At 39.5% G+C, this 27,758-nt stretch overlaps 1 protein-coding gene across 1 annotated transcript in view; it reads right to left on the bottom strand.

Moving 5' to 3' along the window:
• The window catches only part of ABCA4 (ATP binding cassette subfamily A member 4), a 71,755-nt gene that overhangs the window by 6,691 nt on the left and 37,306 nt on the right, over positions 1-27,758 (bottom strand). The window contains exons 18-40 of the mRNA XM_065657818.1: positions 24,892-25,116; positions 22,055-22,232; positions 20,587-20,718; positions 20,179-20,318; positions 19,216-19,353; positions 18,769-18,956; positions 17,902-17,992; positions 17,103-17,308; positions 16,628-16,676; positions 15,864-16,105; positions 15,302-15,426; positions 13,844-13,942; positions 12,701-12,890; positions 10,483-10,577; positions 9,455-9,487; positions 8,186-8,291; positions 7,990-8,064; positions 7,349-7,518; positions 6,187-6,364; positions 4,649-4,764; positions 2,783-2,930; positions 1,208-1,331; positions 336-465 (exon numbers count right to left, since the gene is read on the bottom strand). Of these exons, the coding sequence (XP_065513890.1) occupies positions 336-465; positions 1,208-1,331; positions 2,783-2,930; positions 4,649-4,764; positions 6,187-6,364; positions 7,349-7,518; positions 7,990-8,064; positions 8,186-8,291; positions 9,455-9,487; positions 10,483-10,577; positions 12,701-12,890; positions 13,844-13,942; positions 15,302-15,426; positions 15,864-16,105; positions 16,628-16,676; positions 17,103-17,308; positions 17,902-17,992; positions 18,769-18,956; positions 19,216-19,353; positions 20,179-20,318; positions 20,587-20,718; positions 22,055-22,232; positions 24,892-25,116 (3,178 nt within the window). The remainder of the gene's footprint in view (positions 1-335; positions 466-1,207; positions 1,332-2,782; positions 2,931-4,648; positions 4,765-6,186; positions 6,365-7,348; positions 7,519-7,989; positions 8,065-8,185; positions 8,292-9,454; positions 9,488-10,482; positions 10,578-12,700; positions 12,891-13,843; positions 13,943-15,301; positions 15,427-15,863; positions 16,106-16,627; positions 16,677-17,102; positions 17,309-17,901; positions 17,993-18,768; positions 18,957-19,215; positions 19,354-20,178; positions 20,319-20,586; positions 20,719-22,054; positions 22,233-24,891; positions 25,117-27,758) is intronic.

Raw genomic sequence — 27,758 nt, 5'->3', positions numbered from 1 at the left:
AATTCCTGTCTTGGGATGTCAGACCAGTACCTCATGCCAATACTTATGACACTACACACTTCCCAAGTAATTTTATAATCTCACTATTATAGTGCCTTCATAAAAAAAAAAAAGTCTTAATTCAAGAAAACTTATTTCTTTAATAATACATTCTTAAATCCTGTTAAGATAATTCTTTCTTGAAACAGGATATCAACAAATTAAGACGAAATCAGGTAAGTAAACAGAAAAAAAGGCTGAAAAATTCAGAGAAAAGAAAAAAAGAGGGACATAGAGAATAACAAAGACACTCACCCTGTTAAAAAAGGAACATTAATAAAAAATTTCAGACATACCATCTTGTAGAGAACAAACGGTGCTGCATAAGGAGATTCAGAATGAAGAATGCAACCCCTTGAACAGCCATGGCAACCAGGTTCTTTCCAACAAAGTCCCACTGAAAAGGGTTGGAAACATGCTCCTCACCTTTGGAGAAAGAGCACCAGAAAGCAAGGTGAAACACTGCTGAAACAAAGCACTGCTTCTCAGAACAAAAGGCATAATCATAATGGTTTAGGATGAAAAATCTGTACTTTATTTGATCATGACCAGGCAATGTCTCAATTTGCCAGTGTCTTATAAAGATTCCTAAGAAAATACACTCCAATCTCAGCTGCTGCATGAGAGCAGCTCTCCGAATATGCACTAATTTGGATATCGTAACATGAAATTTGCATGGATTATGTGGAAGACAAATTTTCTGAATAAAAACAGATGAGTTCTGCTACCTTACTATTCTTTTAATAAGAAGTTGTCTGATATTAAAGACAGTCATATCCCAAGAAGATACACTTGAAGAACAGCAGCCACTTAAAGCATTAACATCAGGCCTGCCGAAGTATTTGAATGAAATGAAATAATATATCCTCTCGTGATGATCTAAGGACTTCAGAACAAATGATAAAAAGACATCAGAGTCTGGCACTGAACAAATGGGTTCATTTCCAATACACATTACTGGTTGGGCTGTACAGTTCTGGCAGCTGTAGCAGCAGCTGTGATTCCTTCAGAGAGGTTGAACTTTCAAACTCCTTATCCACCTGAAGATACGAAAGGGGAGAAGTTCAGAAACAGCCACTAATTTTCCAAGAGAACACTTTCAACCATCTCATTCAAGGTCAGGGCATGTGATGCTGATATAACTTGTTGCTTATTTCCTCTTACTTACCAAACCTGGCAAATACTTCAGTCACAGCTTGGTTCATGGCCAAGTCAATGAGTCCACGGCCCAGGCAAAAATGTGGGAAGACAATCAACACATTTTTCAATGTTTTATTAAACTTCAGCAAAGACTATAAGAACAGAAACAACATAATAAGCAGTTGAAACCAGACTTCTTTAAGAAAACATAGCAACATGAGTGAAAATTTCTTTGTCATGTCAGAGAAACTGGATATTCTGTGTTCTTACAACAGAGGAAACAGAGTATTTATCAAGTTACACTCAAAGCATCCGCAACCTACAACACAGCACAGCCAAATGCTGGCATACACTGCACCAGATAAGGTGCTTGTGAAAAACTGTCAACGTGGAGAGAAATTAATTTTTGTAACAAAGTATTTCTCTATGTAGCAGAGGTAGTAAGTAATTCTGGTGTCAGCTATTATAAACAGTAACTGTGAGCAACAAGAAAAGGTGGTATTTTTCTGTCATAACATCTTTATTTTTAGCTGAAATATTTCCATAATCAGGACTGCCACAATACCGAAAAGTATCAGCATCTGGGCACAACTACACAGTAGACTCTGGTGCAATGCGGAGATACGCAAAACAGGGTAAGTGCCAGAAGCAGTCTAGCTGCACTGACACCGAACCCAGAGAAGGGTAATTTTCCCTTGGATACACAGTGTCTACAACAGAGGCATATTCTCACAGAAACCAATACTGGCCTGCTGTCCCACAGACTGAAGAGAGCTAGACTGAACCTTGTGCTGTCAATAAACTTGGCTGAGAATGCAGGAACACCAACAAATGAAAAGCGTTGTAAAACCGGCCCTTGAAACTGTGAACTAAACCAAGATCTGTTTCTCCTCGCCAGCAAACAACAATGCTTGATCAGGAAGCACATGGTGTTTGAAAATGCACTATCTGTAATGATAGTTAATTGGATTGCTGTCAGCTGTAGAAAGGGTGTTAATCTCAGTGGTCAGAGTTTCAGCAACTGTAGAGGTGGTAGTAGCAGTGCATACAGGCCAACGGGGTTTTATAAACAGATCTCTTAGCCTTTCTAAGAACTAATTTTGGCACTCACTGTATTCTGTCTGTTCTTGTCCTTTTTATCACCTTCTTGGAGATTTTAAATCATTTTTGGGAAATTCCCGAATTCTACCATAAGCAGAACATCTTCTCTAATGCAATGACTAACACAAGTGTCTTTCCTTACTTAGAGGTGACTCTGATTTTCTACCATCTACCCCTTCCTCTACAACCCAAGCTGCAGAAGCAAGCACAAAGTGCCACATTCCCTCCTCCCCAACTGTGAAAGTGTACAGAAGTTTGCTTATAGGGATGAAGAACACTCAATGTCATTCCTTGTGTGTGTAGCCCAAATATCAATTGCCCTGAGTCACTTCTCTGTGTTATTCTGCTCACCTGTCCCTGCAGTTACTCAGCAAGTTCCCCACTCATTTACTGCCAGGAAAAACGGCAAGGTAGAGAAAGACAGATACTGTTAGAGATGGTTATGTTTGGACACCTTTTGCACAGCTCTTCAAAACCAGGTGTCAACAAAAACATTACTTACCGGGTTATTTTCAAATAGCTCCAGGATGAAAGTAATGGCGCTGCTGTTGATCCCCACAAAGAGATTAATACAAGATAATGCAACATAAGCAGTGCTAGGGACATTGAAGAAAGAAGCAGCAGGGTACATCATGGGAATTACTGCCCATCTGCATGCAAAAGATAGAAAAACTGTGATAACAGCTGCTCAGTATTCTCGTGTCAGTTGGCCTAATGAAAACACAAAGTTGAACTTTCTTTTCATCCCAAGTGTAATGAAATGGTGTAACCAACCAGAGATACCACTACAGTATTCTTTTCCTGGTTACCACTTAAAAAGCTTTTCTGCTTAGACTTTTTTGCTGTTAAAATGCAGGACAACAGAAACAGCTAAAACTGAGAAAACTTAGCACTAGCAAGGTTATTATCACCCAAGGTATCCTTGCACATCTCACTGGATTGTACACCAGGATGGAGGAACAAGATAAAGCAAACATGATGTACTGCTTTGCTATATACTCCTCAGCCTTTGGAACTGTCCAAAGAAATCAGAAACTCTGTAAATTTTGATATTATTTTCTAACTCCTCTACCACTGTGTATTTTACTCCTGATTTGGAGCTTCCTCTGCTATTGCTTTTTCTGGGGCACAGCAAAAGCACATTCAGCAGCACAAGAGAATTATTCCTCTGGAATAAATTTACAATGCTTAGCAACCATCAGTCTGACTAGGAAGAATTTAGTAATGACAACCTGAATTGCTTAACAGGGCAATACACCAGTGGTCAGAAAGAATCATCCTGAGTTTCCCATTGTGACTGCAGCTGGGCACAAGGGCTAATATATGATTCTATGAATTTACTTTCCTTTCTGTTTTTTTTTTTAAATTTTGAGTAGCAAATTATGAAATTAATATTGAAGTGACTGCCATGTGATTATATTTTTTCTGAAAATTTAATCTTGGTAGATGCTTTAAAATATGCAGAGACATTTTAAGTGTCCATCCACACAGACATGAATTACTGTATTTAAAAAAAAACCAACCCTACACAGAGCCATGGAAAACTCATTAAAAATACCACTATTGCACTTTAAAAAGAGAATAATGAAAAACTAAACAAATGAACATTCTGACCACATTTTTAACATTGGGTATTTTACAGAGATTAAATGATGATAATACTTTGCATTTTCTCAGAATTTTCATTCAAAGAACATGAAAAATTCAGAAAATTAAAGGTAGTCTGCCGAGAAAAGAACTGCTCCCTCTTAGGCTTAATTTGTGATATACATAGGAGGACATGAAAAGCTTCATATCTTTTTTTAACTCTAGAAATAGAACTGGTCAATCATTTTGCATAGACTACATCAGCTGCAGGGCTATCAGGAATATGATTTTATAGGTAAAAATGTATGATCATTAATTAAATGTGAGAAAGAGAATTTCAATCAGCCCTGTAAAATGCTATTTTGCCAACACAAATGCTCATTTGAAGTAAAAAAAGCAGTGAAGATCAGTACTTTCTGCTCTCGGGTTAAATGCTGAAAGTTATTTTAGTGTTGGTTGTTAACAAGGTGAATGAAAAACCACTAAAACCCTACACAATGTACATATCAGAAAGCAGCAAACCAGACAAATATATTTTCCTCTAAGGATCACATATAATGCTTAAAATTGCAAGTCAGTGATAAAAAAGTCTTATTCACAGCACGTGACCAGAGAGTGTAAATATCCTGGAGCAGGGACAGAATCCAGTTCTAACCTGTATTGTACCCACTCAGTTTTATTCTTTAAAGCTGGACTTCACTAAGCACCGAGCTCAATAACATTAAATAATTTCCATGTGAAATACAGGGCCCCACGTGCAGGAACAAGCTTGAGCACTCACCCATACAGAAGCAGCAAGGCAACAAGCGCAGGGAGATTAGTTGGAGAAGTGTAGGCTTTCTTGTTGAATCCAGTGAATATAACCACAACCATTCCAGCACTCAGTGTATAATTCACCTGCCACATCACAGGGTGAAGATGAGTGTGTAAGAGCTGGGAAGTTCTGCAAACATATCCAGATCCTACACATTATTCCAAATGATTTTGTATTGAGGAACCCTGGAACTTATGAGTTAGATTAGTCACGCTCAAGCTTTTGGATCAATGGGTCCTTGCAGCATGTGACATTTTTCTGAGACATCTTTTATCAGACTGTTCATCAAAAATACAAGATATACTGTTGTTTCTTTGATTATGGTTTGGGAGGCAATTATTTCATGGTCCTGCTGGCAGGCTTCCCACAGAAAGAGGCCATGGGTATGCAAGGGAGGTGCAGTTTCTGATGATGCAAAGACTGTGTGGGAAGGAAAAAGCTAGTTACCTGGGAGGAGGCTAAGGTGAGTATGCTTGACCACTGCTTTTCTTAATTTCTCTGTTGAGTATTAGTAGACCTAGCCTACTGCAATGCACAGAGTTCCCCATGCACAATGGAAGGTGGAGTTTCACAGAACTGCTAACACTAAATAATACCTTTGCATCACGCTGTCAAGGGCCATGGCCAAGCAGAATTCCTGTCAAGGAAGCTGCTGGGAGGCTGCTGTGACCAGCAGGGGACAGGAACTCAGAGACCTGCTTCTTTTCCCTCATTTGCTAAATTAATGCTTTGTTTTACCTTCGCCTGAAAGAGCACATTCTGAAGCCCAAAGAGTTTTGGGCTTTTCAGTTACTTCAATCTTTTTAAATTTTTTTTTCAGTTCCATGTTCATGCTTTTCTTAGTGCATAAGCCCTTGGCCACTCTCTTTGTTGAGAAGGCATGGCTAGAAAACAAGCCCCTTGCTGTGCCTCAACCAGGCAAAGAATTTGCTCCTTTGTGACAATGTGGCCTGAGACCTGCCCAAGCAAGCCTGGGCCTGTGGTCTAAATCCTATCGAAATAACACAGTGAACATGATTCAGTGACCTAAACAAATACATCTATGTCATTTTAGACAGCCTAGAATATTTTCTCTGGCCTCCAGCTACGGTTCCAGCAGCCTGTGAATCTCCCACTTAGATTTCTTGAAAATCTCAAAACATGTTATCATTCTTCTAGAGAGCAGGAGTGACTAGCATCAGGCAACTGGGCTTTTCTCTGCTATAGTAAGTTTTACTTCATTATATATTTACTTTATTATAGTTGTAAGGACTGGAAACCCTAAGATTATAACAATTTCAGCTTCATTAGTTAAATAGTGAGCTGTGCACCTGACTTAATTTCTACATCTCTAACTAGTCAGGAGGTCAGCTCCTTAGGAGGTCAGATCCTCTGTGAGAAACTCTTAAAGAAATTAATGCTTTGCAATGCTCAGAAACACCATTGTTCAATGCACAGGTTAGTCCCCAGTTCATGCAAACCCAGGAATAATTTCAGGATCTCAAATCAGATCAGCAATTACTCACTATGTCCCACATGAAGTTAGTTAGCCAGTAGATCGCAGGGCTCACACCACTGACAAACTGTAGATGCTTGGCTTTTGTTACACGTTCTTGAATCAGGTATAAAACAAAACTAGCTGGTATAAAGGACATGGCAAAAATCACACAGATGGCAACAACTGCATCCACGGAAGTCGTAAGCCTAAAAGAGAGCACAAGAAGGGACTGTGAGCAAGGGAACGGATGCAACACAACACTATATTAGCATTTGGGGAATCTGCAGGGAATTTTAATATCTAGAAGTAGCAAGGTTATTTTGCAAGTAGAAGACTTTTCTAATTTCAAAATGTGCTAGGGTATTTTCCCAAGTTGTGTTTGGGACTGTAGGTAATAAATACGGATGTTGGTGGCACTATTCCCTGATTTCTACTTGCCTTCGTTCTCTGGCACAGTTCAACTTCTTTATATATCTCAGTCTGACAGCCTTTCCTGTAAGGTGTCTCTCAAACTAGACATTAAGGCAGAACAGTTGAAGTGCTCTGGGAGCTGGGAAAAGAGGGACTCAAAGAGGCAAGTTGCAGACAGTGAGATGAAGCACAGATCTTGCCTCTGTGCTAAGGCAGAAGTTTTCAGTGTCACTGAATTCTGAACTTAATGGAGAGATGAGTGGGAATTCACGTCTTCTTAGGGGTGTCTTTTCCAACAAATTATGGCTTTTAGATTCTGGAATACACCAAGCCTACTACATGCCATTGAAAAATCTACCTGTGTGCTATCCTTGGCACCAAGATGGAGGCTGTCGACTACTGCCTGCCTGCAGTCAGTTAAGGACAATTTCTGATTCCCTTTTTGATTATTTCTGTTATTTCACAATCAGATCTACTGGCTTTGGAGCATGAAGAAAGTCTTCAGAATCTTCATGCTTGGGAATCAACAGAAACATGTAATCATGTATTACGAATGGTCATAGCTCCTACATGGGATGGGAATGAACTCGTACAGCAACATAATGAGACAGAAAATAATAGGTTGTATATCTAATTCTTGATTAGAACACAACTTCAGGTAAAGGCCTCCAAGTTCTGTCAATTGAACAATTTCTCTTCAGAGTGTGAGTACACCGGAGGTGGTAAGCTGCCAGGAGAGGAAGGTGTAAGAGCCAGCAGCAGAGCACAGGCAGGCTTACACAGTGACTTCAGAGAGTTGCTCCTTAGTGAGGTTCAGAGGGTGGTTGATAGCAGTGATTCCGTATTCCTCAGGGGCTTGGCCAGTCCGCAGGTTAGCTCTAAGGATTGCAGTATTGGCTACATTAAGGAAACTAACCATAGCATGCCAGCCTTTATTGTTAAACCACACCTAAAAGAGTCAGAAAACACAGATTCATTTAAGAAGCCTTCACTAATAACCCTGAGCTGCAGGAGAAAATTTGGCTGCCTTTTGTCTACTTTCGTGGGCATTGTCAGCAGGGAAGAATCCAGCGCCAGGAATTCATAGCTCCTAGGCACAGTCCAGCAGGAGGAGCTCACATACTGTGCTTTTAAAAGGGTTGGACAACCACAGTCAAGGGATTTTATAGAAGCACATTTTAAAATTTAGCAGAACGTGTTCTACTTGGAAGTATTTAGGACAGCAAGAAGTACTAAGAACATGGTTAAAAAAAATCTCACATTAGAAATCATTTTGCATTAATGCTGTATCCCATATTACTAGTAATAAGTATACCATTTCAGCTCTTCTCGCATCTGAGAATGCCACTAGCAATATTCTCACAATTTGAAGTCTATGTCAAGGAAAACTGTGAGTTAGGAGACTACTTCCAGCAAATACCTTAATATTATCTTCAGTTTCCATGTATTTGAGGAAATTAGACATTTCTTTAGCAGCAGCCAGTGAACTTTGCCCCTAAAAGAAAAAGAAAAGGCTAAAGGTCAGCTGTCTGGGTGAAATACAGTGCTGCAGGTTTTCAGCTTTGCAACAATTCTTTAGTAAAGGGACAAAAAAACCCCATAAAATTCTTGCTTACTCCTGTCACATTCATCATTCGGCCAAGATCACTTAAAAAATTGACAACTTGATTTCCAGAAACATGAAGGACCGGAAGCCTTCCTCCTATAGAAATTCCTCCGTATCTAACAAAGAGAACAATATCATCAGTCACTTGTAGCACAGACCCCAAACTCTGTACATTGATGGAAGTACTAAAAATACACTTAATGTGTAGGTTTTATTTCTATACATCATATAATTAATGTATAACAAACTCCACGCTTTTTCTAACACATTGTATTAGGTCTTCATAGGCCTTATAAGTAATAGAAGTTCTATCAGTTTCTGAGAGGTTCGTGCCAGGATCCTGAGAAAATTACCATTTAGATGCAAGATTTGGAGAGAACAGTCATTTCTACAGTGCAAAATCTTTAAATCAAGCTAATTGATTTATAACTGTTTGGGCAGCATGAAGGACTGAGGACAGCATGGACTTCATTAACATTTCAGTTGCCCTGGGAGAAGCAGGTATTCTCCAGTGCTGGTGCCAGTCAATACTCCGTAACGATAAATACTAACACATGAGATGAACCACAGTTTAATCCTATCGGAAGTAATGTTTGCACATGAACAAGCAGGTATTCAGTGAAGGAAGCCAGTCATCCAGCTGCTACTTTTGAAGTGAATTCCTACTGCTGATGAAGAACTAAATAAGTTCTTCAGGCTAATCAGTTATCTTTCTAAGCTTAGTATCTGCAGTGTAGATATCATACTGGGGTTAGCTGATGCCTCTACATAAGCACGGAGCACTAGTGGAATCTGTTTTATAACCACTGCATGTGTTCAGAGCAGGGACGGGGAGTTGTGGTTGTTACTTCTGTATTTGATAGGCTGGTGTCTGGGTTTCATCTTACCCAGGTCTTTTTTTTGGAGAGTTCGCATTTTTCTCCTGCACTTTAAAAGAGCTGTGTCGGAGCACTATTCCAATGCAGTGCAGTATTGTATTGTAACTTTCCATCACTCAGATCCCATTAGTTTGGCTCTTGTAGATAATAAAACTGTAAAGAGTTCCATTGTGTGCCTCTGGCCTTCATCCTTGTGGGGGTAGTCCGAACAAATATAACCCCTTGTCTTTATAAAACCCTTGCTGACCCCCAGCCTATTTCCTACTGAAGCCATCTCTTTGTTCTATACTATCAGCCACAATTCCCCTTGTCCTTTCAGAGAAACATTGTGAGGTTCCATGGTTAAACAGAAATTCATTGTCCTTTTATTTACCACCATAATCTGTGAATTGGTTTCTTACCTTTGCTCATTGACCCAATATTTGCTCTTCAAGCTGAAACAGACAAAAAGAAACCTGTCTCTTAATGTGCTGAACCAATGTCAATGGTATTGTCAGGCTTAGATGGAAACTAAATGAGAATTCCTATGCTTTGCAGACCTACAGTTTCCCCTAGACAGCTTTTGTTTTATTTTGTTTTATTTGCTTTATTTTTTAATTGTTGATTACTTTGAGTTGTGGGGTTGTCAAGAGTTTTCATACTCTCTGCAGTGTTTTTGGTTGGTTGGTTGGTTGTTGTTGTTTTTTGTTTTGTTTTCTGACATGAATCATGTCCAGCTCATACAGAGAAAAGCAAGATTTCTAAAGTGACACATACTGGCTCTATCCTAAATCCACGATGAATCGATTTTAAAAGATGTGTCTAAAGCAATATGACATGCTGAGAGGAATCAGTCAAAGGTAGCCAGCGCATAGCTAGTATAATGGGAATTTGAAAAATTCTGCTGGGAATTGAAAATGCAGGAAGGCCTGAACCAGAAATAATAGGCCATGGACACAGCACAGCTAATTACCATGCACAACGCCCATGCAAGCTGAGGAGCTATCACTAGGACAGATACATCTATATAACATTGTCCTTTGGCTCTTTAGCACTTCTGGGAAGCAAGTGATAATTAACTCAGGCAGATAGTCATGCTGGTGTGGCTACAGTTCTTCAGAGACATCAAGCAGTATCTCTGCAAGGCAGTTACCATGCTGTGCAGGGGCATTAGTTTTCTCACCACTGACACAGTTACCATAAACATGGCATTCCATCAACATTGGAAGTTAGCTCTGCCTGTAAAGGAGTATGCAATTATACAAATAGGTATAATTAAAACAATTTAACTGCCCTAAAATGAGCATCTCCTATTCTTGCATCAGGACTATGGACATGATGCTCAAGTCTACAAAATACTGTGGCACATCAGGTGCTATGTTATTATTAAATGAGAATATCATAGCCAAATGCAAAATACCACACGTGAAAAACAAAGATTCATGCCTACCTCCCTTTTATCAAAGTGGGATACGTTTTCACCAGAAAATCTGAAATATTTCTGTGGGTCAGATCTTGAAGAATTTCTGTGCTGTGCTGCACTCTCTGGAAAGCAAACCAAATCAACCACAGTAAAATTTACAGTGTCTAAAGCTATTAAGTAAGCATTGTCAGGAAAACAGCAAAAGTAGCTTTGGTTCAGAGGAATGGCTCAGGTTCACAGTATCAAGGAAATGAGAGTGGGTCATTCATTTTCCAGCCTAAACATCCTTACTTTACTAAAATTTCAGAAGAAATCATGAAATCACAGAAGTTTGTGACGCCTGACACAAAGCAGTTGCACTTCACTCTGAAACTTGACCCGAGTTATTTGCAGCAAAGGCCAGGGTTGCTCAAGGCTTTTTCTTCACTGTGAAAGAAGGACGATTTTTAAATAACTTGAGGCCCCAGTGAAGACAAGGTAGTTTTCTGTGATTTACCAAGTTGAAGTAAAATTTAATATGAAAACTTCAACTTTACTAGCATGTTAGGTACTTTGAATGAAAATTAGTCCCTTTGTTGTAATGAAAATGATGCCACCTGACGCTTCTGGGAGTCTTTTGCAAACACAGGGTTGTTGCAAAATGCAAGACTTCAAACTTGCTGATTTTATCCCAAGGTAGAATATACTTTAAAAGGTTCCTGGGCAGTTTCAGAGGGCAAAGCTTGCAACCTGAAACAACCTAGTAGTGACGTAGAAAGTAAGCCTCATCAGCTTTCCAGAAGTTCCAACATTTTTCCACAGAGAGGCAGTACTGGATGACACAGAACATCCATTACAGATGTCTGGCTGTTGTAGACAATACACAGGAAGACTGGTAGCATCCTCACAGTGCCTTCATTAAATAAGCTGTCTATGCTCAGCCACACTTCAGAACTATTTACACAATGTTGCTTCCCTGGAGACTCAAATGTGAACTGTTTCTTCCTGACAAGTTACACAAAATTATCATATCCTGCAAAATTATCAGGATAATATGATAATAAATACATTTTGCTTAGAGGACCAGAATCCCCATAAACAAACAAGCACTTTGCATCCTACCTGGATTTGAAGTTTTAGACTAAATTTCCTTCTCAAATACACTATCATGCAATTAGCAAAGTTCAACTTTGGCTGCCCATTGGACAGGGATTACTTGGAAATCAGAAATAACTTGGGATGCTGTGAATAAGGTCAGAATATAATGTGTGTGTGGGTGGGTTTTTTATTCATAGACAGGAACAACTTTGCTTTGTTGTTTTGTGAACAGCGATAGAGAAACCAAAGCAAGCTGAATCAGTATTTTTAACAGATTGTGTCATGGATTAGGATTCAGAAATTGATTAAGCTTGTGACATTAGTATCAAAACTAGAATAATTTTAGTAATTTGGATAATGTGTGCAGCCTGGCAAACAGGAATACTGAAGTTGAATGGTGTGCATGGTGAGATATTAAAGTAGTGAGCTATTACTCTAAAAGTGGCTGCAGTTCGGTTTTCTTTAGCTTGTCAGAAAAATATTTAGAAAACGTAAACACTAACAGGTGATAATTTTCCCCTTCAAAAGACCAAATATATTTTATAAAGGGCACTACTAAGATTATTCATTGATAGGAACAGGTGGGAAATGTTGCTGTCATCTCTTCTCCATACAGCATCAGTGGTTATTAAATTACTCATCTTCATGCACGTGTATACAAACATTGGCTTTGCTAGCTTAGAACTTACTTTCTGGAAATGGAACCAAAAGACATGTAAAGAAATTATTATTTGGGGTTGACTCAATATTAATTTTTCTATTTTTAATGAGATTACTCCAGTCCATGATTTTCAAAATCATGACATTTTTTCTTGCCTTGCTTTCTTCCTTCTCCCTTCTTCCCCTCCCTTCTTTAAAGAAAGACAATGTTCTAAATAGAATTGTTATTTGAGGCAAAAAAGTGGGTTTGTTTGTTTTGATTTGTTATTTTTATTTTTATTTTCTTCTATATGAAAAGTTTGCCATTTGGATGAAAATAGTAATCAAATTTAATCTAAATGTGTAAGCTTTTCCAATACCTCTGAAACTGAATTCCTAATTCCAGCAATTCTTGCTCCCATAAGAAAATGTACTCAATTCCTTCCATGTATATTGACACATACTAATCCCTTTTCCAGCACTTGTCACATAAATCTACAAAGATTTATGGCACAGGGACACTCACTACCTGTGGTGGCGGGAGGCCTCCCGCGCCTGCAGGGCATTCTGGCAGCATAATGAGTTTCTTGTGAGTACTGCACTTGCAGGAAGGTGAAGGATTCTCAGGGTTCCACTTTTGGCTCAGCAGGAGGCTGCTTAGGTTAGGCTGAACAGCAGGGGTGTCCCAGGCAGTTGGCATATTATTGCACGGGTAGTTCCTGTGTGGGGGACAGACTCTTTATGCTGTGCAGAGATACAGTTCATGAGAGCTCACAAATCACAATGCGCTCAGCAGACATTCTCCTCTCAGCCCTTATCCTGTGAATTATGACTACTAAGAACATTTTAAAGTACTTGGTAAACGTGAATAAATAGAATCTTCTGCCCCATCTCTGCCAAGTTCACTGTCTTCAGCTTGCAGATAAGACCCTGAAGGAACAAGGAGACTGTGTTTGACCCATTAGCACACACAAAATCTCGCAAATAAACTTTTTCCTTCTCGTGCAGTATCTTTTCGCTCTTTTTTTAAAGTTTCCTCTCTGTTCCTGCTGTACCAGGCAGAGGAGAAGAAGGGAGAGAGAAGAGGATAGCAAGAAGAATCAAGTTGCTGAATTTCACAACTAGGAGAGAGACAAGAGAAAAGGAACAAATGGCAAAGCATAGCATGCAAGTAAGAAATGCTTTCAAAGCAGGACTTACAGTAAGAGCTCTACTAACGGTGTCCTAAAGAGTCAGAACAGCTTCAAATCACAGAGACTGTCCTATTGCTACTTCACAATCTCAGCAATTGCTGAAGCTGTTGCTTCTAAACACATCAGCAGGAACAGGAGGAACCTGAGGAGATTCACACATAGAAAGTACCTAGGAAGCTGTGATGATTTGGGTCTGAGCCCACTGGCCTACTGACATACACTTCAAGGTTGCTTAATACTCGACACAAGGCTGCATGAGCTGGCTTCCAGCTAGTCACATTGGGCACTGTGAATCGTGCTTAATCTTGTGTCTTGCTGCTTGTTACTTTTGATCTGATATTAGATATTATTGCCAACAATATATCTGAAGCACTGGCTCTAGTGAAAAGTCAAGCCAATTCATTCTTGCTTCGCTACTGAAGTTCCACTAGTAACATCCTGCAAGAATCTTGCTCAAGAGAGATCAGCTAGCAACTTACGGAAGAGGCTGATTCTTCATGCAGCGATTTCCAAATCCTGGTTTATTCAAGAAAGCATCAGTGATGGAGGCCATCTGCTCGCTGCCGGGACGCTCATTGCTGATGAAACAAGATAGAAGTTTCTCTATTAAAAATTTTATCAAAACTATTGTACTACAATACACATAGCAACTGGTGAAGGACAGCCATATGCCAGAACCAACTGCCCTTCTCCAAATGCTGATAATTCAGTTATTTTATTTATTTATGCAAAATCCCCAGAACCTTTCAAGATGGTTAACAGGTTAAGCAATGATCCTTTTCTCCTAATATTAAAGCTTGACTTCTGACACAGGCCTATAGAAATACAAGGTGTTTCAAAAAGATGGACCCTATTTCAAATCACTATACTTTGAAATTGGGTCCATCTTTTTGAAACACCCTGTACTCTCCAAAAAGGCTTGAATCTACATTTCTACTTGCTCAGCCCTGTCACACTCAGAAGATGAAGATCAGAAAATGAAAAACATATTCTTCATTTTCATTTGCTGAGGCCAAAGAGACAATGCTGCTAATTGTGAAATGTCTGCAACAACCTAACAACATTAGACTACAGAACATTGCTAGTGCCAAGTGTTATACAAGTATGAATACCAAACTCTGCTCCATACACTGTTAGGTATAAATTAAAGTTTCATGTGAATTTTCAGTATGAACTCAAGGAAAATATTTCAAAATTATTGCCTTCTGTTTTGCTGCTCCCTGTTATTTGAGATCTGCATTGCACATCTTTTGACTTGGTGCAACTTCAGTTATGGAATATATGAATGTTAAAGTGAAGCACAGAGGAATTGTGCAGTGACCCGGAGAGAACAGAACTGAAGCTTCTATGAAGAATGAAAGGAGGCAAAGTGCTAGTAGAAAGAAAAAAAAAAAAAAAAAAAATCAGACCCAGCCAAAGGATGCTGTGTGGGGAGAAACTGCTAAGCAGCCGCATTAATAAAACTTAAGAATCTCTGCTTTCATCTCGTTTCCATAACTTTGCCCAAATACTATACTAACTATAAATACATCTACCACAGGTCAGTAGATAGGCTTGAATATAATTGTTCTCTAAGATTAAGGATATAGGAGTAGTTTGATGGTATAGCCTAAACAGTCAGATTTCTTACTGTTCTGGATGCCCTGTTAGGCAGGATATATAACTTTATAAGTGTTGAGGTCATAAACTCAAGTAGGAAGAAGACAGTATCAAAGACAAGATATTTGAAGGACTGTTGGTTATACATACAAGCAGCTGTATTCTCCACTTGCACCAATTTCACTCTGTTTTAATTATACTGATTCCAGTGGAGTTAGTCCTTTTTTATACCACATAGAGTGAGAAAAGCCCAGAAAGAAAGTGCCTCGTGATCCCAAACACTAGGGAGAAAAGAGCGTATATATGACAGATGTATTTTACTCAGTGATTCCTCTTACCTGAAGAAAGTAAACTGTTGTCCATAGATCCAAGGGTGTAAGGTTAAGGCAGGATATTGTCCAAATGGAGGAATAATGACTGTAAGTATTAAAGATAGCAACACAAAACTAGCAGGGAGAATAATCTGCAGGGAACATAAAACCATGACAATAAGTTATTAGATATACGTTGTAGAGTAACACTGTACACACCTCATAAAAATATATAAACAAAGGAGGGACAGCAGGGGCACACAGATCACATCTGGTTTAGCTCCTGAACACCAACAATTTGATTTCCAGTGCTTTCATTTAAGATTCTGATTGTCACAAAACTGTATTATGTTAAAAATAAAATACTGGGCTAGTAGTATTTGAATCATGAACTTGGTGTAGGTGATAGACTCTAGGCAGAAGGAAAGAAAGAATAAGAGGCAGAAGAGTTGGAATCATAACTAGAACAGTTAGGGACACTGTTACCTATTTGCAGCATCTCTGTTGCTTTGCATAGAGACATTTCTGGGAAGGACAGAGTTGAGAATGTTGTGGGAAAGAGCCAAGAACAGCAAAAGCAAGTCCGTACCTGGGCTAGGAAGTCCTTGTGGCTGCGGGAGGCATGGTGGAACCGTTTGATAAGCAGTGCTTTGATCTGCTGATGTACAAGCTGAAAACCTTTATACTGTCGGGACCCTTTGCCTTCATTTTCATCTCCTGCTATGCCTACTGGCATTCGAGAAGTGTCACTAGTTTTCAGTGGGGTTTGTTCAGCTGGTTTGTTCTCAGTAGAAATTTTGCCAAGAGTAGAACTATTTTCTTGAGTGTCTCCTAGGTTGAGATCAAAAGGAACAGAGAAGACACTTCATCCTCCATACATGAAGCTAGCACAAACATTTTAATGACCTCCAGATTTTTCCAGCTCTATAAATCACATCACCAGATTGCTTTAATTACAACTGTTGCACTGTGGCTGTATGTAGTGGCATCATATAGGTTAACACTCCTTTTAGCAGGATGCACAAGTTAATCACATATGTAGTTTCTGGACTAATGGTCAGCAAAGTACTTTTTATAAAACTGCTAAAACCATTGACATCTGGGGGGTTGACACTTTACTTTTATTTACATAGTTAAGAATCTCATCCAATGTAAATAAAAGTTTTTCTGCGGACTTCATCTTGTTTCTCAGATATCATGTCAGGCCCTAAAACCAGATATTTGCTGACCAAATTTATTTTGGCAAGAACACCATACAAAGACTGAAAGATCTGAGGCTCCTCTTTACTTGGTGTTCAGAACACAGAATAGTCCCAAGAAAAGTTTATCAGATACTGACTCATGGATCTATACCTGCTTTTTGCATTCCAGGGTCAGCTTCTGCTGTGACCTTTAGGAAAACCTGCCATAGACAAATACATCTCCCGGTTAGGAATACAACAGGTACAATAACTTGACCGCTGGAACACTAGACATCATCCTTTAATGTAACAGAAAAACACTCAGATACCTTTTCAGTACTCCTGCTTATTACACAATCAGAGGTCTCTTATGAAATATCTCAGAAAATAAAGAAAGGAACAAACTAAGATACAAAGACAGATTTCAGGCTAATGAGTCATGCTCCACACGGCTGACATGAAGTTAGGCTTGGATCCTTTCTCTGTGCCCATCCCAAAGACTTCCTGAGTGTGCTGCAGCACATGCGACTAGGTTTTGAAGTGAATATTAGGAATTAGTAAGATTGCACATTTAAGAGCAGGAACTGTCTCAGAAAATATTTGGGGACTGACGGGAAGATCAACAGATATTTTCATCTGTCTGTTACCTCTTCAAGTGGCGTGTCTGAAACTCCGAAACTGCTGAGTCCCAGGTCATCCAATGTTTCCTCCAGTTCTCTGAAGAGACTGGCATAAGATCGCTGTTTAAAGTGTTTATTGGGCAAAAGGTAAATGAGTTCCTGACCAATGCTTTCAATTAATTTTGCTTCTGGGATATGATGATGAATTACTTCTGCTAGCTCATTTAGATCTCCTGTGAAAAGTCAAAACAGTGTTCAAAGAATGAATATTTAACCATGCAAAGCATGATTTCAAAAGCTGTTGTTTGCATTTTACAAAAGGGGACTGATCTATTACATAACTCACAGATATCTCAGTTAATTCTGTACTAGATTGGGCTATGTTGCTAGTTATGCTCTGGAACTATGTAGCAGGAAACTATTCAAGGTCTGTTAATAAAGCACAACAAAATCTACAGGAATATCTACTTAAGTTCTTCTCTTACGCAGAAAAGACAAAACGACTTTTTTTTCTGAGAAGGCCAATTTCCTTTGCTTTAGAAATGTTTATGTTTTCATTAACGACTTACACATTTTGGTGCAGAGTAGTTCAAAACTCAGTCTATACTGTCTATACAGTTCATCTGTATCTGAGACCACATATCCATCAAAAAGGGCAATGTTAAGCAAAACCACAAAGAAACCTTACCAAATTCATGTGACAATACAATACTGATGTTAGACACAAGAACTGAAGAAGTGGGCCTCAGCAGCACTGATCACTGAGATTGCAGCAGAACAGGAGACATAGCTATGTGCTGGAATGCCAAACCTTCACACTTCTTACCATCCAGTTCCTGCTCTGGAGCTCCTTCTTTGGTCCTGCGTGTACAGCTGGAGCAGGAGCAGGAGCACTGAGATCCACAGCTACAAAGTGACTACGACGGACATGCAACAGATACAAAGATGAAAGTGCTTCAGATACATGCAAAACAGGATGTAAGGTTTGCCAGCCTTTGAATGGCTTGAGACAGTGAAACATGTAGTATCTGGAATTTCTTGAACATGCTACACGGAAAGTCAGCTGAGGACTGGATTAAGTAATGCAGAAAACAAATCCACTTGCACAATGCATATTTGTAAGTTCTAAATTGCATGCAAAATATCTGGGGAAATGTGATCAGCAATGGCCATGAGTATACAGATCATGTTGCTCCTAAGACTGGCAGCGCTAGTAACACCAGAAAGAATCCAGACCCCTACTTCTCAAGTTGTGAGGCTGGTTTAGTTATGGATAAATGTAAACTCTTCTGGTGCCTGAGTTAGTTACTAGAATATACCACATTTACAACCACTGTACTGCAAAAGCAAGAATCAGAAAGACCTGCACATGAACAAAGGTGACTTGATTGGTAAAAGTTTAGACATCCTTAACTGACAAGAGTGAACTATATACCACTGAGGGCTTCATATCCACCTATTATTTTCAGCTGTCTGGCTGAATACATATTTATGAAACCAGAGAAGATTTTTACAGAGAGACTCACGTATCCACATAATTTCATGGGGTGTCATCAAATTTTCTCATTGCTTTCTACATTTTAAAGCCAGTTTTGTACACAGCTTCGAGCAGTACTTAACTGCTTTCTACACTGGTGCAGTGCATGAATACATGTATTTTTTAGATTACATGTGCAGGGAGGGAGATACATACTGTAGCCCTTCCAGTTCTGGTAGTTTTCATTTTGCGAACAAGAGTGAGATAGAAGCCAGACCCAAAGCAGTTCTTTAGGAATACAGGAGAGCCTGAGCAGAAGAGTTTCCCTTGGGATATGATGGCTACTCTGTCTCCAAGGATGTCTGCCTCATCCATGTGATGTGTTGAGAGGATGATGGTTCTGCCTAGAAGGATCAAGGAGAAATGTTCAAGGCATGGACTCTCTCTGGAACTCAAAACTGTGCTTAGTTTTTTGGCAATTAATGCAGGATTTTCTCTGCATCAGAGCCATGTCCCAGGTTTGCCACATCTACAGGTATCCACTCAAAGAATCTTGTTTACTTGTATTCAGTTTCCACTACTCATAACAGTTGACACAGCAGGCACATGCTTCACCTATGACAGGTTTTGTGTGTGTGAGATTTCCACTCTCAAACCTGTTACCTGAGCGATACTTCAGCAGAAGATCCCAGATAGATCGCCTGGAATATGGATCAACTCCAGAAGTGGGCTCATCCAAGACTACAACTTTTGCTTCACCCACAAAAGCAATGGCAACAGACAGTTTCCTTTGCATTCCACCTGCCAGGGGACAGACACACGCGGGAGTCTGAGATGAGTTACAGAAGTGGCAGGGATGTAATTAACACTGCTTTTCAGTGTGGAGATAAACTGGTACAAGTAAAACAAACCCCATCCTCAGACAAATATTTCTGCAAAGTTAAATCAATAGTCATATTTTTCTTCCAAAGTTCAGAAAAGCTGGTGCAATTTTTTAAAATATTTTTTTCATCTACACATTGCATTTTCTGCTTCTTCCCAGAAGCAAAAGCAGGAAGATATGAGATTTTCATGTACTCATGTGAAACCAGCCAACTTTTATAGTTGAAATTAGGCCAAAGTAGTATAAGAACACCTGTCCGTTTATTCAAATCAGCTTTTGAATCTGAAAGTGAAACATATTCGAAAACAGTATGTACATTTGTTGCTTTGGAATGAAAAAAATTACTCCTACCAAATAATACAGTACTAGAGAGTACTGACCCAAATAGTGGAGCGGCATGATAGTATAATATTTCATTTGCCGTGAAATACTAGAATATTGTATTTTGTTTCGTTCTTACCTTGACAGATTTTATATATATATGTGTATATATACACACTAATTTAAAAATAACACCTTCAAGTATACTTGAATTTGTTGTATATTTATAAGAAACAGAAGCTTTAGGGACAGGGTGCACCAGCTTTCCTATTTGTACAGTCCCATTTACTCTTTGATAGTAAAGACCTCCCCAGTGCAGTGATGTGTCAGAATACGACCTCAAACATGTAATTCAAACAACCACTTCCCAAAGGCAAAGAAAAGGTGGCAGAAAAAACATCTTAGAAGAATCCTGTGGGCACCTGACAAATTCTGAGCCTCTTCATTCCTTTTATGGGTGAGGCCCATGTCTTCTAGCATTTTTTCCAACTCTTGCTCAGCTTCATCCCTGGATCTCCCTTTCAGTTGAGAATAAAATAAGATGTGCTCTGCTACAGTAAGGCTGTGAAATCAGACAGAAAAGCATCAAGACAATTTAAATGAATACGCAGATTTTTTCCCAAGCAGCAATAAATTCACTCTAGCTGTACCTTGCTAAAGGAAGAGGAGCTGCTTTGCCCTCTATCTAGATCACAGATCATCTTTGGGAGAAGTGTCTCTGAGACAGACCTACTGCCAGCATAGCAAAAGAAAAAACACAGGATTTGGGGATGTGCCAAGCATGCAGACTGGGACCCTTATTCTTAAAGCCAGTTTGGAATGACACTTACTGGTTGAATAAGATGTTGTACTGTGGGCACATGCCTATTCTGTGCCGAATGGAGTCCATGTGAGTCTGAATATCCAGGCCATCAATCAGCACAGTTCCAGAGGTGGGTGGGAAAAGGCCTGTCAGTATCGACCTGGGAAAAGAAAATGAAGAAATTCCCACTCTCCCATCTTTCTGTGCCAGATTAGGAAGATGCATTGCATGGTTCCACTAGATGGAGCATGATGACTTCTTACTATGGGCCTAGGAAACAACTCCAGTAAAAAGCATACACATACTCTTGCTCTGCTACAGTGAGAATCTTGTGGATCTGCTAATGTAGTTGCTGAAATACCTGTCTGTATGGTCCTGGCCTGCATTAAAAAACTGTTTTAGTCAGCTACTCTCTTTCAGACTAGTGTGTTGGCGCATGTTACATCACTCTTATGTACAAATGGGTCTAAAATGAAGCTCATTAGGACCAAGATAGAGAATGATGGTTTCAGGTCTCCAGCCATGCTGACTCATGTCCTACGTCTTTATTTTCTGTAAAATGGAAAGGAGACAAATGTTAGGTTGCAAATGGGTAGAACCTCTTACCACATTTGGATGAATAATGGATTTTTCAGTTTTGAAAATCTCAAAGCAATAGAAATTTTTGGTTTTATCAGGAGAATAGAAAAATGAATATACAAAACATTTCAGCAGATTAGAATGCTTGTATTTTGGGTCAACATATTTATTGTGGAACAATAAATAAAAGGCAACTTAAAGTGCCTTTGAAAGAAAAGTCTTTTTTAATTTAAAAAACCCTAAAGTGTTCTGCTGGGAAACATCATAATGAAACACTTTGGTTCTTTCAGCATTTGGTGAACTTGCTGCAGACTGATTAAATGTTTTCTTCACTAATTAATCCTATTTTGCCAAATAAAGTTCTGTATAAAGAACATGAAACACTCCTAAAGTCTAGCTTCCTGAGACACCAGGGTTCTAGGACTAGAGGAACATTTTACTCTGGACATGGATCCTGCAGATATGTAACCATTTTGTCTAAAGAGGGCCTATATCTTACACTGCTTTGCACACAGACCAAAAAAAAGTGACTGACTTAAAGCCAGCTAGATAGAGAAACCAAGAACACGAGGAGGGTGGTTGCTTTCAGATCTTCAGCCAGAAGATCTTTCTCCCTCTTTGCCTATCAGGACTTTGGCCATGGGAAATGATCTCTAGAGGACAGAATTGCTTCCTTCTCTCTAGAGAGACTTGTTTGTGTGATGCATTGCCTCCCTCCCAGAGTTTAGCTAATCCAGAATATTTTCTCTTTGCCTAGGGGCAGCATTTTTTCTGTCTGGAAAAAGCCTGATGTTGTGCATCAAGCTAGCTGCAGGGGTGGTAGAGAGACAAGGGAAGAGTTAAAAGATAAGACTGCTCCTCAGGACAGAGCAATAGAGCACTGCCCTGGATTTACTTCTTCTAAACTACATACTTACATAGTAGTTGTCTTTCCTGCTCCATTGTGACCAAGGAAGGCTGTGATCTGGCCCTCATAAAAAGTAATATTCATCCCATCTACTGCTGGCTTGGGCCTGTTGGCAAAAATTTTCACCAGGTTCTGAATGCATACTCCTGGAATCAATCCTGTTGGCTCAGGCTCAAAGAAGGTATTTACTTCAAAGGCAAGAAATCAAGAATGAAAAAAAAAGAATAAAAGCACATGTTTTATTCCCAGTTCTGATGACGACACATCAATAAGTGCAATAACAGCACATACCCAGTAAAATACAGCATCATGCGCCAGGGCCAGATTCTCCAGTCACAACAGTACCAAACTGAGGCAAGATCTATAACTGCAGTGCAATTTATTTAGACTCACCCACATATCAATGACAGAAGCAGAACCCAGACTGTAATGGTCTGTGGAGAGGTAACTCATTGGATCAGGTGGGGCTAAACTTGCTTTCTGTTTTCACTGTGTAGCAGGAAGATCATTTGGGATTGTTGTCTGTAGATACTTAGATAGGCTTCGAGATTACATTAAACAAGCAGCAGGTTGCCTTTCTAGCCAGGCTGAAATCTGCCATTGAAATAATCTGCCCAGCTGTGCATTCTTTTACCATGATGCATTAAAACAAAACAATACACACACAAAACCAAACCAAAACAAACAAAAAACATTTGCTTTTAATCCCGGTAGGTGAAATTTACCCCCTTGCTGAGGCCAGCTAAAGATTTAGGCAGTACCTAGCATGAGCACTACATAGGATGGCTTTCTCTCAGGATTAAAAATGCATTATTGTAAATAGCACCATCAGGATCTTTTATTGCATCAGCTTCTAGACAAAACAAACTTCCTTTGAAGTAAATTAAGCCCTCGGGCAATGTGAATTATGAGAGTTGAGAAATTTAAACTAAAGACCATGTCCACTTTTGTTTACACAGAATGCTTAAGGCTTTGTAGGAAGGCTTGTTTTGCAATTGCAGTTTACCTAAATTGTTTAGTACCCAGCAGGCCTATGTGGAGAGCAGCCAATGCCATCTGGGTGAAACCAGCCCCACCTCCATCAGTGGCTTGTGTGACTGTCATTATAAACAATACTCAGGAAAAAGTCCTGAATATATTGCGCATGAGTGAGCTGTGTATACTACAGTGCAGCTGAAATAATTCATCTAGAATGGGTAGCTTTATTTTATACAAAATTATGTTTATACAAAATTATGACAAACTTTTCTTTTGCTTTGTGAAGGAGTTTTGGTTTCCTTCTACCTCACTGGGCCAAACACTAACATCCCTGTATTTACGAAAGTTGACATAGAGTCTGTCTAGAGAGTTATGTGTATATTGGCAATTTAGGTACCATTCTTGGTTTTATATGTCTCATGATCTCAATTCATATTCCTGCAGGCCTCACTGACAAGTTTTGTGCCAAATTCTCCGATAACCTCCTCCCATATGTGCTTTGCATCATCTGAAGGACACTGGTGGAGGGCTGAGCTCCTGGTTTTTTGTGATTCATATTTTTCCATTATGATTCTATTCCCTCAGAGCAATTTTGGGCCATTTAGGTTGTTCTTCAGAGGTGTCAGCATTTGTTGGGGATGTGAACGAGTCTTTGGTGAAATCTATGCTTAAAATGTAACAAGCAATTAGGGCAGGTTTATGGTGTCTGCCCTGCTCTGCTAACCCATGCTAGTATTGGACTGCACTAGGGTTAAGCCATTAAAACTACTCTCCATTTCCCATCTCATTGCTCTTACATGAAGCACTAACTCTTACATGAAGCCATTTTGGAAACTGTATCCGTGAATCATACCAGGTTTGCTCCTGGCTTCTCCACGTCTCCCAGCTCCTGTGTGGCTGGCTGAAAGGGAAGGCAGACTTTTTCTGCAGTGACAGGCAAAAACCTTTCTCTGTGGCCATGGAGCAGCTGGAACCTGGGAGCTGACGCATATAGCACCACAAAGATAAGGCAGGACTAGGAGAAGATTGGCTGAAATAACCTTTGCCCTCTGCCTGTCTTTTTTTTCTTTTGAAGTCCTGTCCTGTTTCCACTCACCCTGAATGCATGTTTTTAGTGCCTACGTGAGGAGCTCTGATGACCCCACTTTTATCTCTAGCTTTTCAAGAGAGTCAGAGCATGCTCAGAGCTGTCTGTAGCAGTTACTTTTGCTACAGAATCCACATGCATTCCTCTGAGCATCACATACAGAAAACTCCTCTGGCTCCCCACAAAGGAAGACATTGGGACTTGAAAACAAGGCAGGTCATTCAGGAATTCTTAGGTGGTGGCTAATGTCAGCATCAGAAAAGGCTGCAGACAGACACACAGAGCACTTTAGATAAATCCCTTTGAAAGTAGCCTTTCCCTACAGACGCAAGACACACTAAAGATGGGGAAAAAAATTGGGGGAGCGGCTTAGGAGGGAAGAACACTCCTCTCAGCATAAGTATTTTTATTGAAGTCATGGCTCTTTTTAATTCTAAAAAGTCAATGTTTGTGTCTCTGAGGCTTCCCTCATCATGAACACTGGCTTGCTATAGAAACAGGCTCCATTTGCACAATAAAAAACAAGTTACAGAGCTCTTCTGGAAGGCAGCTCTCATGTGTGGTGACTAAAATATTCTAATGGATTGTGAATTTAGAGGAATATGTAAGGGGTAGCTGGGAGAGTCAGTGTCTCCCCTGAGCTTAGCTCTGGCAGTCATATGCTATCTTCTGTAGCCTACTGGGCTCTTGTAGTTTGACTCCAATAATTCCTATGTCTAGTTTGTTATGAAGTACAATGAGTACCGCATCTCAGAAGTACTTAGGTTGCTCTCTCTCCTTACTATTAATTTCATCTTTGTCCTGGACATCTGTCTGAGGTTTCCCCTGCTTGCCGTGTTCTTTTTCTCGTTTGTGTTTACATTGTTTGTTTTTACCATCCTTCTCCCCCTGGTTGTCAGTCTTTTCTTCTGGCTTTTCAGGCTCTTCAGATTTCTTTGTTCTGCTTCCATTTTTTTCCCCTTCCAGGGCCTTCTGATCCACACAGCCTTCTGACTCTGGAGTTTTTTCTAGATAAACCAAAAGTAACAAACAATTAATTAAACAAAATTTAGTTTCTTCTTATCTCTAGAAGTGATTTGAGGAAAAAGAGGTACTACTAAGCCTTGAGCTCTCCAAGAGTGTTAATCATCAGTGCTTTACTCAGGTTAGGAACACAGCACTCAAAGCCATCTAGCTTACAATCTGCCTCACAGTGTCAGAAACAGATACTTAAGGAAGACAACTGACAGTTTTGCAATTATAGACTCAGAGAAGAAGATCCTGACTAATATTGGGTACATGCTTTAGATTCTGTCCTTGCAGCTCTAGACCAAATTCTTCACCACAGGAAGAGAAAGGCCATACAAACATTTCCCAGACTTACAGGGAGTGAAAGGATGAAAAAACCGAAAAGGTTAAACAAAAATAAAACTACTAAACTGCTACTTAGATTAAGAGACTGGCTCCAGGCCAGAGTGAATGCGTTGGTGTTAACTTTTGTACAAGAATTTCTGGCTTTCCAGTTTGGTGTCAGACCTTGCTGCCACGAAGGAAACCAGTCACATAAAATCATTAATGGGGACAGACTTGAAGCAGGAAGAACAGTGATGTCAGAAGAAGGAGCCCCTGAAGGAACTGTTTACAAAACACAAATTCAACCTGGCAGCCTAGAGTGCAACTAGCACAAATGTAATTATCAGTTGGCCTGGGACTTAATTTTGTTGTGAAATTTCACCATAATTTTCTGCTAGAAGAAATTCTAGCCATAAAACTATATAAAATTACCTGGTGCACAAATACCAACATAAACAAGTTCACCATGTCACCTAAAACGGCAAAGTGGGAGATATAAAACTGCACTGGTAGAAGTAAATTTTAAAAGTACCAAGAAATTTTAAAAGTTCCAAGTACTAGTTTAGCTTCATTTGCAGCTGTGCATTTACGCTGTCTGACATTTTCTTATCCAGATTTCTTCCCAACACATTAACTAGCTAAGATAAATTGAGAAAACGCTTAGTATTACCCTTGAAGCAAAGATCTGAGTTGAGAAAAGTTCTACAGTTGTTTATGTAAACTGAGGCACTGAAGAGTCCTTGTTCTTCAAACAGGTAAGAATCTCATGCCTCCTACACAGGAATTAATCAGAGGTGACCTCTCCAACTGTCCCTGCTTGAGAAAACCCAAGGCAAAGTTTTGTAGAAGAGAGGATGAAATAAGTATCAGCATGCTTAAGCTAGCTGAGGTAATCATAGACTAATTTAGATCAGAAGGGACTCCCAAAGATTTCCAGTTCAATCCTCACAAAATAGGGCCAATATAGATCACAGTGACTATGTACAAAAATTGAGATTTCACAACATTTCTGAGCAACCTGTTCCAATATTCTAACTATCTTGATAATAAATAATTTGTTGCATTTTTATTGAATCGGAATTCCTGTTTTCCAGCTTACATTCATTGGCTCTCATGCTTCCACTGGGCACATCTGAGAAGTCTAGTTCTATCTTAGCTTTCTCTCATTAAACAGTGTTAATTCCACTGTCAGCCCCTGTCACTAATAACTAGTCCCCAGTGATGCTTTGCACAGCTGATCTCAGTCCTTTGGGCCCAACAGTTCAGTCAGTTTTCAACCCACTTTAGTGTCCGCTCAAGCAGCCTGTTATCTCATTGATGTGGCTATCAGAATTCTTTGTGAGTCCATGCTAAAGCTTTGCTAAAGCCAAGTTAAATGGCATATACTGTTCTCTCTTTGTCCATTGATCCAGTCATCACAGGAGAAAGTCAACTGGCTAGGCAAGATTTGCATTTGGTAAATCCATGTTCATTATTTCCTGTCAGCTTGTCCTTCATGTTCTTGGGAATGGCTTCCAGGGGATCTAGCTCTTAATCTTACCAGGGATTGATAAGCATCAGCAGAACTAGGATGAGAGCTGCAGAAGGGGCTGCAAGATTGCCCCATTTTTTCTCAACAGTGAACTGTTAGATCAGTTCAGCTACCTGATGTAATGTCACCTACAAAATAAACTGTAGGCTTCACTTAAGCAAAATATTTTATCTAAGTAAACTTAAAAATACTATTAAAAACTCATTAAAAAAAGGCAATAAAGTAGTAGCCATAAAGTTTTCTGTTGCTGACCTACCCGAGCAACTGAATAGTCTCGGGCTTTCAAGCCTTCTCACAGCCTTTAGTTTGGGTACTAAGAAATCATGAGTCTGCCTTGTATTGGAAATATATTAACGAATACACAGAACTTATAAGGCATTAAGATAATTGGAAAATTTATTTTATTTCTACTAATTCTAGGCTCAAACTAAATAAATAGAAAATGTCAAAATCCTATAAGTAACTGTGCTCCAAATTTGAGATATGCAAAGGAGCTCTGGTGCCGGATATGTCCAAATTCCACAGAAAGTCAGTGAGAAGTAGGGGTCGACATCTTAACCAGGTATTTGGAATTTTTCCATTCATCTATAAACATGCAGTAAGTCCTCCTTTGGCTCTTTCCTGTTCCTTTCTATACAGTCAAATTCTAATCTGGTGGGCAGCATTTGTAAAGCCAAAGCAGGTAGCAGACTCCATAATATCTAAACAAGCCTCTACCATTCTGAATACCCTCACAGAAAGCCCAAAGGCAAACATATCCTTTTCCTCAGAATGCACCAGAAGGCA

The sequence above is a fragment of the Caloenas nicobarica genome, chromosome Z (genome assembly GCF_036013445.1).
Source record: "Caloenas nicobarica isolate bCalNic1 chromosome Z, bCalNic1.hap1, whole genome shotgun sequence".
In the NCBI taxonomy this organism is placed as follows: Eukaryota; Metazoa; Chordata; class Aves; order Columbiformes; family Columbidae; genus Caloenas; species Caloenas nicobarica.
The sequence above is the reverse complement of the archived record's forward strand: the minus strand, read 5'-3'. Positions and strand labels throughout refer to the sequence as shown.